This window comes from Salminus brasiliensis, chromosome 1 (assembly GCF_030463535.1).
Source record: "Salminus brasiliensis chromosome 1, fSalBra1.hap2, whole genome shotgun sequence".
In the NCBI taxonomy this organism is placed as follows: domain Eukaryota; kingdom Metazoa; phylum Chordata; class Actinopteri; order Characiformes; family Bryconidae; genus Salminus; species Salminus brasiliensis.
This window is the reverse complement of record NC_132878.1, coordinates 88534259-88548948: the sequence shown is the minus strand read 5'-3', so window position 1 is coordinate 88548948 and position 14690 is coordinate 88534259. Positions and strand designations below refer to the sequence as shown.

The following is a 14690-nucleotide window of genomic DNA, read 5'->3' as shown; positions in this document are numbered from 1 at the left end:
AGTCCCTGGGCAAGACTCCTAACACTACATTGGCCCACCTCTGTAATACGAGTTACCTTGTAAGTCGCTCTGGATAAGAGCGTCTGCTAAATATTGTTTATTGCTTTTTTAATTCTTATTTATATTGTGTACATAGTGTAAATTATTTATCTAAATCTTTGTGACTGAGTGTCCTGCTATCCCTTTCTGCTGTTACACTGTGAATTTCCCCACTGCGGGACTAATAAAGGACTATCTTATCTTATCTTAAATGCCGTAAATGTAAATGTTTACTACAAATCCCTGCATCCCATAGATAAACAGCACATGAGTCTCCAGCCAACCCAGCAATGTAAAAGAAAACAGGACTCCTTTGTCCGGCAACCTTTGTCCATCACCCCAAGGTCCAGTCCAGACGCTTGTGTGGCCATTGTAGGCACTTTTGGCGGTGGACAGGGGTTAGCATGGGCACTCTGTCTGGTCTACAGCTACACAGCAGCACAGTATGTTGTGAGGTATTCCTCCTGTAACCATCATTAAACATTTCTGAGACTTGTGCCACAGAAGCCCTTCTGTTGGTTCGGCCTAGGCGGGATAGTCTTCATTATTCTTACACATCAATGAGGCTTGGGTGCCTGACACCATGCCACTGTTTGGTTTGTCCCTCCTTGAACCACTGTTTGTAGATATTCACCACTGCTGTCGAGAAGCACGCCACAAGCCTGACATTTTTGGAGATGCTTCAACCCAGTCATCTTGCCATGAGAATTTGGCCATGTAACTCAGGTCTTCACACCTGTTCAGTTCACTGACTGTTCAGTTACTGTCTAACACACATTCCAGACCTTGAAATTCACTGTTATTATGGGAAAATCAATATTATTCACCATCTAAGTTTTGGCTCATCTCTCTTCCAGAGCTTATTGTCCACCGAATGCAGTATGATTTGTCACGTAAGATATGGATAATGTCCAAAATCAGTTAAGAAAATGAATATCCAAGGGTAATAATGACAATTAGTTTTTCCTCAAAAGCACATCTGTCAATCCTGAGTTATGATCCGCATGCCATTGCACATAAATGAGGCCCATTAACGTTTGGCATGAATTGCCAATCTGTTTTTTGCTGTGTTATGACAGAGCGTCACAAACATTTACCATCTGTTTGTTTATCTGACTGCAAGTCCAAGCACAAAATGATCTCCAGTCTTAAGCCACAAAACTGAACTCCGATCACGACTTTAGATTTGTTTTTGTTTACCGTTCTGAGGCCTGGTGTTGACATACTGATCAACAAGGCAAGCACAGCCAAATACCAACTGTCTCTCACCGGGGGAGTGTGTCTGTGACACAGAGAAAAGAGAAGAGATGAGAGATTTTCATCTGAACTCTAGCTGTAATTCTCAAGGGCAAACACTCAGATAAGGCAGTCTGTGCTGTTTAAGGGCTGTTCTTATTTCAGCGTTGAGAAAATATGAGCTGATGAAGTGTGAAGAGACAGAAAACAGCATATGTTTAATGTGAGTGATATTTTTTTTACCTATTTGGTTTAAGGTCAACCTGATTTTTGTTTCCAACTGAAATTCTAAATCTGATGTCTTCCTGATATCAAATTGACGTCCGGTACCTGCTTGGATTTGGCCGCACAACATTTGCAACATAGCAACAAAGGACTGCCCAATAAACTGTCGTCACAGCAGAGGTGAGAGCAGCTGCTTTAGTACAGTAGAAAAATGGATGCAAAAATTTCAATAAGTTAAAATGATTTTAACTATGCTGATCTGAGTATAGCAGCACTGTCGTGTGCAACAATGCAGATCTGCTATTATTTCCTTTGTTTGCAAATATGATTTCAAAGATGTGGTGCATTGCCCTTTAAAATGAAATACCAAGAAATCCCCCTTTAATTTGAAATATTTAGTGACTGACAGACTAAAAATATTATAATATAGTAGATCTATACAGTATCAGTATCTATAGTAAAAGTAGTATATGGGGTAAATGGAGATTGCTTGGTAACTGGCTTGTTTATTATTGTTTATATACCCCAGAAGTTTATGCTCCATTGTTTTGAGTTCATATAAACTTGAATATGAGCCCAAAAAAAACAAGTGGCTACTCCACGTGGTTACCTTGGTGTTGCTAGCAACAGTTTCTTTACAAGCCCAGGATGTTGCTATAGGTTTGCATATATATACTTTGGTATCCTGCACGGTTGCAACAGTGTTGATGACACAACCTGGGTGCACAAACGTTTGCCTACCACTCATTGATGATTCTCACGCTTTTAAAGAAATAATACAATTTTCCAGGACATTTTCTATGACTTCCATACATGACAACATTCACATAATGGGCATATTAAAAGCCTCTCAATTTAATTTAGTTTCACACACATGATTAGTGGATGTACAATTTAACACATAGACAAGACAAGACAACCATATTCACCATTAGTGCTGGACACAGATGGAATCTGACCTCTGCCTTTAACCCCTCCGTGCAGTGAACACACACATACACACCAGTGAAACACACACAGTGAATGGGAGAACACACGCCCAGGGAGCAGGGAGGGTGAAGGGCCTTGTTCAACGGTCCAACAATGGCAGATTTGATGGGGGCCAATTTTTTCAAATAAGAAGGGGTCCCTGGTTGCATAAAGTTTAAGAACCCCTGTTGCAGACCACTGGTTCTCAATCCTAGTCCTGGATGTACCACTAGCCTGCATGCCATAGGGATCTCTCTTCTCTAACACACCCACTTCACCACCACAGGAAGGGCTGGTTCATTAATAAAGTAGCTGGGTCAAGTGTGAAGGGCAATACAATTTCATACTTACCAAATCAGCCATGTTCACAACCGACTTGGCGTAGTTGTTTGTTTGTCCGACTGACAGGCGATGCTTCTTGTACTGTAAGAAGTGAACAGCTTCGTTAAACCTCATTATAAGTTAGAGAAATAAAATACAGGATTATGATGCATGTTAATAGAAATTTCAGCCTCATAACTTACCATGAGGTGATCATTAATGACCATCAGCTCAATGTATTTGGTTTCCTCTGGGATGTTTTGGGAAGCCTTCAACACCTGAACAAGCAGTGTGGTTTAGGTTAGGTGCTCCAGTTTGAGAAAAGACTTAAACAAACTACCGAGAGCATGTCTAACTCTTGACTTTAGGGCGGCAGCAGCCAAAAGGTACGTACTTGTCTCTTTTTCCTCTTGCGTGCGGCTCTGGAGAAGATCGGAGGGCTCTGGAATGGTGACTCTGCTAGACCAACTGGTGAAAGACACAGAAGGAAAAACAGTCAATCATATTTATTATCAGACCAGACATTTGTTAGACACTCCGGTCCAGAGCAACTCACAAACAGCTGCAAAATTAGTAAAGAGAATCTGACATGATTCATGATGTGAAAAGCAAAGATCTGGACTCAGCTAACTTATGGCCAAGAAATGTATCAAATGTTTCAAAGTGCAACAGAACAATAAGAGCAACAGATCCATCAATCACACACACACACACACACACACACACACACACCTTTTAAAATTTGTTGATTTCATCTAAACTGGTACTGATGTTGGATGATTAGTTCTGCCACTCCAACTCAAAGGTATTTCTCCACGCCCAATTTAAATTTCTCCCACTTTTGTTTCTATTATTAATTTTTTATTAAATCATTTTCCAGCCACATCGTATTCAAAGCAAATGCAGTCTGCAGTAAGCTACTGCTGTAAATACTGATCATAAAGTTAACCCAATGACTCTAAACTGTAGACAGGCTATCAGCATGGACAAAAGTATTGGGACACCTGCGCACGTGCAATACCCCCCCCCTCCCACATTTGCAATTAGGAGTCATTTGCAATAATCTGTAAATAATATTGTTATTGCTTTTTTACTTCTTATTTATATTGTGTATATAGTGTAAATTATTTACCTACGTTTTTTGTAACTGAGTGTCTTGCTATTCCTTTCTGCTGTGACACTGAGAATTTCCCCACTGTGGGACTAATAAAGGATTATCTTATCTTATCTTATCTTATTCATTGTTTCTTCTGAAATCAAGGGTATAAAAAGGAGTGTATCCTACTTTTGTTGGAGTAACTGCCTCTACTGTACAGGGAAGAGGGCTTTCTACTAGGTTGTGGAGCATTGCTGTGAGGATTAGACTGTATTCAGCAACAAGAGCATTAGTGAGGTCAGGATGTTCACCACCCCACCTCATCCTCAACTCCCCAACTCCAATTCATCTCAAAAGAGACCACAGCTCCACTGCTCCACAGCTCAGTGGAGATTAGGTAGAATAACACTGGAGTATTTCTATCTCTTGCTAGATGATTCACAATACCACAATTCCTCTACTTCAAAACTGCCCTGTGACGTTTTTATGTAATGCTATTTGCCTAATTTGATTGCCATGTCAGAAGAGAGGGCTCAACCTACTTGGTGGGACGTAATCCTCTGGAGGCTGGGAACCAGGAGACTTATAAATCATGTGCACTTGGACGTGTTCCTGTGGAAAGAGAACGGAACACAATTCGGTGATTGATGCACATGTCAAAAACTCCACCTACACAATGCTGAGCTGGAGTGATGAAAATCATGAAGGAGGTCCACAAAAATACTCTTCCAAAGAGAGGGAGTGAGAGAGAGTGAGCGATAGAAGGGGCGGGGAGGGGGGGGGAGGGGGGTAAGAGGACTGTTATTATGATACAATACTGAGTCGTATTAATTTGCTGCTCAATTTTTAATCAACTTTGTACTGAGCAAAAGCGCGAAAAAAGGGAGAAAGAGAGAGAGAGAGAGAGAGAGAGTGAGAGAGAGAGAGAAAGAGAGAGAGAGAGAGAAAGAGAGAGAGTGAGAGAGAGAGAGAGAGAAAGAGAGAGAGAGTGAGAGAGAGAGAGAAAGAGAGAGAGAGAGAGAGAGAGAGAGAGAGAGAAAGAGAGAGAGAGAGAGAGAGAGAGAGAGAGAGAGAGAATGAGCTCTCTGTGCTCTTGGTGCTCCTGCTCAGTGCTGTGAAGCCGGCGTTCGAGACATCACTGTCTCTGTGCTCTGTGTTTAGCATGTTACACTAATTATCCATAATACATTACAGTTACATCACTGACCTGTAACACACTCTACACTGTTACACCACTGACCTGTAACACACTCCACACTGTTACACTAATTATCCATACTACATTACAGTTACATCACTGACCTGTAACACACTCTACACTGTTACACCATTGACCTGTAACACACTCCACACTGTTACACTAATTATCCATACTACATTACAGTTACATCACTGACCTGTAACACACTCCACACTGTTACACTAATTATCCATACTACATTACAGTTACATCACTGACCTGTAACACACTCCACACTGTTACACTAATTATCCATACTACATTACAGTTACATCACTGACCTGTAACACACTCCACACTGTTACACTAATTATCCATACTACATTACAGTTACATCACTGACCTGTAACACACTCCACACTGTTACACTAATTATCCATACTACATTACAGTTACATCACTGACCTGTAACACACTCCACACTGTTACACTAATTATCCATACTACATTACAGTTACATCACTGACCTGTAACACACTCCACATTGATCACTGTTGCATCACTGCAGTACTCTTGATATATATTAATAAAAAAGACTTGAGATTTGTTAATTTGCTAATTATTTTAAAACATTTATTATTATTATTATTATTATTATTATTATTATCATGGTTGTTGTTGTTGTTATCATCATTTTAGCCAATGTCAACTGCGTAACTCTTAGACTCATGGCGCAACAAATAGACATTTCATTAAACATTACATTACACGAAGCAAGAAAGTAATGTTAATATGGCTAAATAAATCTAACCCTGAACTGAACTCAGTGTGTGTGTGTGTGTGTGTGTGTGTGAGAGAGAGAGAGAGAGAGATTGAGTGTAAACACTGTTATGAGGCCACATTACAATGTGCGTGAACGCGCATGACGTCACGCCAACACGCCCGTTCACGCGCCAGAGGAAGTCCCGTAATAACACCATTGTACGTGTTGAGGAGAGGAGTAGCACAAAACGGGGGAAATGACCAATATTTCACCACAGCAGACCCGATAAAGCACGTTTCGGAGAGGTATGTGATACACCGACAATACGAACAGCTTTCTACGAAACCGGAGAGCTACAGGTCACTGTTTCTAAACTTTAACCTGTCGTTAGCGTTAGCACTAGTTAGCTATGCTAGCTAGCAGCCTGGCTACCTCCCAGTGCTGTTATCCATCAGCTGGCTAATAGTAGACAAGTATTACGACCAATAACCAGCCAGAAACCATATATATGAGTATTCACCAGAACCGGGTCAACGTCAACACCCAGAACACTTCATAAACACGGGGTTTATTGCTAGCTAGCTATCAGAGCTGGCAAATCCAGGTCCAGAAAGTAGAAAATCCGCCGCAGGATTTTGTTCCGACTGAGGATTTCGCTGCAGAGCCGTCCAGGAGTTTTACTGTCTGGACCTGGATATAGCTACCCACCAGTCTACAGACCACCTGACTGCAGGGGAAGCGCAGTGAGGGCTGTGGTTAACAGACTGTTGCCCTGAGAGGACTGACACTGACCTACAGTATGACCTGTCGATGACAGCAGCATTGGACATGGTGATTTGTTCGGGCTGAGTCACTATAACAGTTATCCTGTTAGTGTTGGTGTGTGTGTGTGTGTGTGTGTGTGTGTGTGTGTGTGTGTGTGTGTGTGTGTGCAGTTCCTGACAGAGATGTATTGTTTGTGTGTATTGTGTAGCTGCTCTCACACTGGCCTTAATTAGAGGTTGGAGACTGGACCGAGCTCGACAGTGCTCACTATGAGAGGGATTTAGGTCATTTTACTGCTGCCCATGTTGTAGAATCTGGTGTTCTGGTGGGGTGGGTGGTAAACATGGTAAATACAATAAACAGTGTTTCTAGTAATCTGTTGTCACAGACAAAATGCACCATTAGCAGCAGATTTTAAACCCTGCTATCCAAATAGTACCGTACCTTTTATACTTTTTTTATAATTTTATTGAAGGTTCACTGCAATCCATCCAGGTCAACAGGACTAATTACACTTCTGTAATGAAACATGCAGCTGATCAGTGTTTTTTTAAGCACTGATGAGATTAAGCACTTGTTCATATTGTGTAGCATTGTATGAAGACGTTTATTAAATATACGACAATATGCCCACCTCTGTCTTGTCATTTTGCTCACCTCCAAAGATATCTTAGATTATTAATGTTTGTCCAGTTGTTTATCTATTTTCACCAGTAATTCTGCTGTTTTGTGAAATGTTTTTAAAGCAAGATATGCTACAGTTATAGGGATGAATCTATAGACCATACAGTCAGCAGATGAGGTTAATGCAGTAACCCACTATGTATCTACACTTGTGCTTAGAGGTGTAGGAAAATATTGATATATCAAAGTATCGCATTATGTTTTGCAATACGGTATTAAAAAACAGCACGGTATTGATCATAAATTAATGGGTTGCATGCAGAGATCTGTGGCAGACAGTGGTTTAAATAATGTTCCCCTGATAGTATTTTCTAATCAGCCAGTCTTCCTTTTTCCTCAGAGTTGGTGCCATCACTACCACCATGTCTTGCCGTGACATCCATGCCACTAACGCGTTTGCGTTCGTCATCGCCCTGCTCTCAGTGGGGGCTTTATCTGTTGCCACAGTCATCCCACAATGGAGGACCATGCGCCTGCTCACCTTCAACCGCAATGCCAAAAACGTCACAGTGTACGACGGCCTGTGGACCAAATGTGTTCGGCGAGAGGGTTACACGGGATGCTACTACTTTGACGCAGAGTGGTACTCTAAAGTAGACCAGCTAGACATCCGGCTACTGCAGTTCTGCTTACCAGCAGGTTGGTTGTTATTGCAGGGATTGTTAATGAAGTGCTTTATACATATTTATTTATATTAAACACAATCACAGTCAATCAGAAGATCATTTACTTGCAGTCCTGGAGTGTTTTTTCACCAAAATGAAGACTGTCCAAGAGTCTAGCAATGGTGTCCTAGCAATTTGTGGCTTTATGAAATTTGCCCAGAATCCTGTACAGTTTTGTTTTCCCTGCTCGTCTTTAAAACCTCATACTCCAGTCCTTCCTTCCTTTTCCACAGCTCTGTTCTTCTCCGGCCTGGCTCTGCTGATCAGTCTGACAGGCATGTTCAAGACCGCATGCTGCTCCAAAACCCCCGACGATATCAAGACTAGCCGCTGCCTGGTCAACAGCTCAGGCTGCCACCTGGTGGCTGGGATGTTTCTTTTTTTGGCCGGAGCCATCGCCATGCCGCCATCCGTCTGGTTCCTCTTCCACACCAAGGACCTGAACGCACGCTACGACAACCTGTTTGCTGTGGAGTTTGCGGTGTATGTATCTATCGGTGGTGCTGGTGGGCTCATCTTTGCTGCCCTCCTGACGTTCATGTGGTACTGCATGTGTAAGAAGCTGCCTTCACCGTTCTGGTTGCCTCTGCCGGAGGTGCCTACCATGACCAACAGCCTATCTGCCCAACCTCTAATAACCAATGGCCTCCCTTCACCTGTTACATACGCACCTCAGCCCTTCCCCCCTGCTGTTCTAGATGCTCCAGCCTTCGTCCCAGGGCAGGGATATGCCCAGACCATGCCCAGCCAGCCTATACCCCCCCAGGTTTACATGGCCCAAATGTCAGTTCCTGATGGATATGGATCTGAAGCTGGAGCCTCGCAGGCTTATGGCTATGCCCCCTCGCAAAGCTATGCCCCCTCGCAAAGCTATGCTCCATCACATGCTCCCTCACAAGGCTACGCTCCTTCTCAAAGCTATGCTCCCTCACAGAGGTATGCTGGACAGCGCTACTCCACCAGATCGCGCATGTCCGGAATCGAAATTGACATCCCTGTCCTAACAGAGTGACACTAATAAAAAGACAGTAACAGTATGCTGTATGAACAAAGGAGGGGTGGGCAGTATGACATTATAAATCATTATCACAGTAAATTACATCACGATACATGTGTCGTTAAAGGAATGGTACGGAAAATCTAACTTTCCACTTACCCCGATGTAGTCAAACAGCCAAATTGGGTTTTGCTTTCTTAGTTTTAAACTAATGTGGAAAGGCAAATGTTGCTAACAGTAAAAGTCAGTAGTCACCCAAACTCCTTTCCCTAAAAACATGTCTAAAACCTCTCCTTATATGCTTAAACTGCACCCAGGTCTTCATTAAGGTGGTGTAGACTTGTCAGCACGGTCTAGGGCACCATATGTCACAGTATGACATGGCACAACAATATAAGGCTGTAGCTGTTGTGCCCAAATTCTGACTCCCCTTAGATACCCGCATGTCATGCATTCATATAGCCACCATAGATTACAGTTAACCAGCATTTTTAAATTGAGGATAAACGCAGATCAGCCATAACATTAGCACCACTGACAAGTGAAGTAAAAAACATTGATTTTCTTCATCTACAGTGACATCTGTCAAAGGGTAGGATATATTGGGCAGCAAGTGAAAAGTGAGCATGAAAAAGGAGCAAGCATAGGAATCTGACCAGATTGTGATGGCTAGACGACTGGGTCCATCTCCAAAACATCAGGCAGGTCTTTTTAGTTTTTTCTAGTATGCAGTGGTCAGTACCTACCAAGTCCACCACCTATCAGTGTGATGCTACCCAGTGTAAGCGTCTGTTAGCGGACACTACAGAACTATGGTTAGTGTTTTCCAAGTGTGTTCAGCTATCCATTGATGTTGCATCAGTGACAGTCTGAAAAGATGTGGCTTTCTGGCTTTATGTGTGTGTAAGGACACACAGGCTAACTTTCACCCTGCCAACCTTGTGTGAGTGTCATAACTTAAAAAAAAAAAGTAAAGAAAACAATATTTGGTGACTATTGACTTTTAGTGTTTGTTAGCAATGTTAACTCCAGCACTACAAGACAGAATAAAATTTAGACACCAAACAGCTCACACCATTCCTTTAAACAGCCTATCAGAAGAGTTTCTGGAGTTGCTTAGCTGTGTAAAATGTCACAAATTCAAATCTCAAAAATGCTGGGAGTCAAAGAGCACAATTTGACCTGCTTTATTGGATACAGTGCTTTCTTGCACAAACCCTACAAAAACTAAATATGTTGATGCGTGTCCTGCATTCTGAAAACACCTTCAAGTATCATGACATTATATTTTTGCCATATTGCCCACCCCTAATATACTCTGAAGGCAACCGGACACCTTCCTGTATATATAATGAAGAGGCTGCCCTCATTTTCTGGAAGTCTGGGGACTCCTCTGGTTAGAGGGACGGAGCTCCCTGCCGTTTTAGCTTGAATATCAGTTTTCTTGTGGTTTACTGAAAGAAAAAAAACACAATGCCTTCCTCTATTAACACTGTAAATGGTCACGAGCACCAACATCTTCACTGGAACAAAACTATGACTTGCTTCACTATACGCGACACTGTACTCTGCACTTAACTTGCACTCACTGATGAATCACGTATCTACTCATAATAACGCTTGTACAAGAACACTGCCACTATCAAGCTCTGCTTTCTAAACACTTGATGAAGAGGACACTACTTTACTTATTGTCATAATGCCTCAGTTTAGTGCTAATGCCATTATGTCACAACATGCCTTTTGTGTTGTTTGTTTTTTTTTAAATTTACGTAGCATTTAAGGACACGTAGTGCAACATTACTATATATATATATATATATATATATATAATGTATTCCACTGCCTTTGTTACAGTATGTTGGGCAGTGGAAGAAGGGATAACTGAATAACCTTTTGAAGTGAAATGGTATCAAAATGGTCTATGGCAGCTTTTATGAGAACTGACACTTGTGAAATAAGCCTTTATAAATGTTTGTGTAGTCTTACGAATGTTGTTCTTCAGTAAAGCATTACAGGATCATCTTTTTAACACCAAGTTAAAACCAACTGTCACTTAAAATAATACAAAAATACATTCTGCAAGACCTTTTTTTAACCTGCTTTACTCACATCTAGGTCTCATTAATTAAGTTTTTATAAACAGTTATATAGATGTCCTTTAGTCTTACGAATGCTGCCCTAAAGGATTACAGAATCGTTTTCCAGGTTTAAGGCACTGGGTTAGATTTTCTTTTTTTTTAATAACGCAATTGTGAAGGTTTTGAAGAAGTGAAGTGTATTTTTTGATTTGTGAGAACTTTTAAGATTTTTATATGTCCATGATTTTATATTGGTTTAAAAATTGTGATTTGAACTTTCTAATATTTGCCTTGAACAAAATATTTAGCCTACTGGTTGCCTGTCTGTTCTGTTGCTCCTGCTTAACTGCTAAACAGGTGTGTTTGTGTGTGTAATGGTTAATTGTTGACCTTAAAGGATAAACACAGCAGATCGATCTACTTAACACTTTTTTTCACAATTTTAAAGGTCTGATTGGTAGGTGCTTAGGTTCAGCAGGTTAGATGTTACACCTTTCATTCCATACTTGGATATCTTATGGTAAAATGTCTAAAAAAATGAAGTGAAAATATAATACTATGTTTTTCTACTAACTTTTTTTTTTTTTTTTTTTTTACTATTTTCATACTACACCTGGTCTTGTTTTGTATGTCTCTGCATAGGACACTGTCTAGAATAGCATATTTAATAAAAATACATTTCATTACTATGCTGTGCCATTTGTAAAATCAGTCACATGACAGATAATGACAAATGTGTTAAATAATGACTGACTGAACAAGAGTCCTGATGATAAAAGGGGAAAAGGGCTAATAAAAGCTCTCATCCATCATGAGAAGTACAATGTCTCTGCTGGTTACCACTGACAACAGAGGGTCACCTGCCACAACCTCAAAGTGGACAGTGTGAGGCTAGTGTAAATGTGGCGCCATGGTGGAAAATCAAGTTTACTCAACATTGGTAGGCAACAGCCTACATACAGCAATTTATACAGCAAACCAGATGAACATGTTATACACTATATGTCCAAATGTTTGTGGACACCCCTATTAATGAATGCATTCAGCCACTTTCCCTCAGAATAACTACGATCCTTTTTTAGCACTGTCACAGATACCGTTGCTATAAAAAATGTAGTACGACATATGAAAGACAGCAGCTGCAGTTTCAATGCTACGTCAGTTTCCCCAAACGTCTGCGCAGGTTCATAATCTGTATTCACAAGAGGCATTAAGACTAATGGGCTCAGGTTCTGCTAGAACTGAGGGCTTACGTAGTGTCTCGGCCATTAATTAACATGAAAGGCCGTAATATCAGTATAGTATGACGAGTGTGCCACTGTCTCATATTCTCAATGCCCTTGATAGAGATTCACTACAGTGAAGAGGGGCTGAGCTGTTTCTATAACTGCTGAGCCTTTGATGTAACTGTTACATCTCCTAGGTTAAGTCTAATTGATATTCTGGCTTTAAAGGGACAGTTCAGCAAAAAATCTAATTAACATTCGTCACTTATCCCTACGGTTGCAAAGGGGTGGAACATTTCTGATAGATTTCCAGTAAATGACCAGTATCTTCCCATGGGAACTTTAGCCTGGGAACTTTGGAAATATTCAAAAATGGCTAGCACAGGCTAGCTATTAATTATTATTAATTATTATTAATTATTAACATCAAATCAAATAAAGCGTATTTTCCCACAAATACTAGTGTGGAGTGTCAGGTTTCTAGAAATCATCTGGACATACACTGTACATGTGATGGAGGAATGAACAGTGAATGCAGGGGGTGTGCTCTCAATAGCCCTTCATTGTGTAATGTGCCATGTGCCTGAGATTGAGGAGCAGCTTCACTATTCAACTGTTTTGGTATCATATCTAATTACTTTAGCCAAGAATATGCTTCAGTATATATATATATATTTTACCAATTATATGTATGTATGAGTTTCTCACCTTTAGCTTCAAATATTTCCATTTTATTTCCATTAATTCCCCTCAAGTCCCATAATTACCTGTTAATTCCCATGGTAATTTTCCCATAGTACAATTCCCAGAATTTGCAACCCTACTTATCCCAGACGCAGACCCCAAGACTTTAAGTTTGTTTTTTTTAGTTTACAACAGTAGATGATACAATATTGCTAACAAACGCTGAACTTGGACCGTCACCAGTCTCATCTTCATAAATACCTCTTCAGATTAATAGGCTCTGTGTGGCACTCATAAAGACATGGAGCAGGTTTACAGAGAGGTTTTACAGTTTACTCCTTTTGTGGTTTGGTTTGATTTTCTGCTGTATTTTATATTGTAAGTGCACCGACCAAACACACAGGCAAGTACAACAGCTCACGAAACATCAGCACTGGGCCAGATTTACAGTGATGTTGCAATGAAACAGCTCCACAGTGACACGCTGGCTCATTCATAAAAGAGGATTACAAGTGAATTTAACTAGTTGTGTGAATTCTTAGTGCCTTATTCCGGCTCAGCTTATCTGCCTGTGCAGGTAGTGATTCAAAAGCCACGCCGTCACGCAAAACATCCTGCATGGATGATCCCAACTGTTCATTTCCTGGTAAAAAATATTTTTCATTTCACATGATCTGTTTGGATTGAGCATCATGATGACCATCTTGACAAGCAAGTGACAAGTAGGAACCTCAAATTCCCATGTCCAGTCATACTTGCTACTTGCTTGCCATGATGGTAATCATGATGCTCAATCCAAACAGATCAGATGAGTGTGTCTTATTTATATACTGTATATACAGTGCATCCGGAAAGTATTCACAGCGCTTCACTTTTTCCACATTTTGTTAGGTTACAGCCTTATTCCAAATTGTATTAAATTAATCTCTTTCCTCAAAATTCTACACAAAATACCCCATTATGACCATGTGAAAAAAGTTTTCTTGAGAGTTCTGAAAATTTATTAAAAATAAAAAACTAAGAAATCACATTTACGTAAGTATTCACAGCCTTCGCCATGAAGCTCAAAATTGAGCTCAGGTGCATCCTGTTTCCACTGATCATCCTTGAGATGTTTCTACAGCTTAAATGGAGTCCCCCTGTGGTAAATCCAGTTGATTGGACATGATTTGGAAAGGCACACACCTGTCTATATAAGGTCCCACAGCTGACTGCATGTCAGAGCGCAAACACCAAGCATGAAGTCAAAGGAATTGTCTGTAGACCTCCGAGACAAAATAGTCTCGAGGCACAAATCTGGGGAAGGATACAGAAAAATTTCTGCTGCTTTGAAGGTCCCAATGAGCACAGTGGCCTCCATCATCCGTAAATGGAAGAAGTTTGGAACCACCAGGACTCTTCCTAGAGCTGGCCGGCCATCTAAATTGAGCGATCGGGGGAGAAGGGCCTTGGTCAGGGAGGCGACCAAGAACCCGATGGTCACTCTGTCAGAGCTCCAGCGTTCCTCCGTGGAGAGAGGAGAACCTTGCAGAAGGACAACCATCTCTGCAGCAATCCACCAATCAGGCCTGTATGGCAGAGTGGCCAGGCGAAAGCCACTCCTTAGTAAAAGGCACAAGGCAGCCCGTCTGGAATTTGCCAAAAGGCACCTGAAGGACTCTCAGACCATGAGAAACAAAATTCTCTGGTCTGATGAGACAAAGATTGAACTCTTTGGTGTGAATGCCAGGCGTCATGTTTGGAGGAAACCAGGCACTGC

The 14690-nt window shown here is 41.1% G+C and overlaps 2 protein-coding genes across 4 annotated transcripts in view; one reads left to right on the top strand and one right to left on the bottom strand.

The window, feature by feature from the left end:
• Positions 1-14690, bottom strand: part of adam22 (ADAM metallopeptidase domain 22) — a 133146-nt gene that overhangs the window by 38900 nt on the left and 79556 nt on the right. For all 3 annotated transcript variants that reach the window (XM_072692275.1, XM_072692277.1, XM_072692276.1), the window contains exons 7-10: positions 4429-4498; positions 3185-3258; positions 2994-3068; positions 2821-2892 (exon numbers count right to left, since the gene is read on the bottom strand). In XM_072692275.1, coding sequence (XP_072548376.1) covers positions 2821-2892; positions 2994-3068; positions 3185-3258; positions 4429-4498 — 291 coding nt within the window. The remainder of the gene's footprint in view (positions 1-2820; positions 2893-2993; positions 3069-3184; positions 3259-4428; positions 4499-14690) is intronic.
• cldn12 (claudin 12) lies at positions 6033-11623 on the top strand. The gene is made up of 3 exons (XM_072692278.1): positions 6033-6134; positions 7619-7917; positions 8177-11623. The coding sequence occupies exons 2-3, from the start codon at positions 7641-7643 to the stop codon at positions 8953-8955; spliced, it is 1056 nt and encodes a 351-aa protein (XP_072548379.1). The 5' UTR covers positions 6033-6134; positions 7619-7640; the 3' UTR covers positions 8956-11623.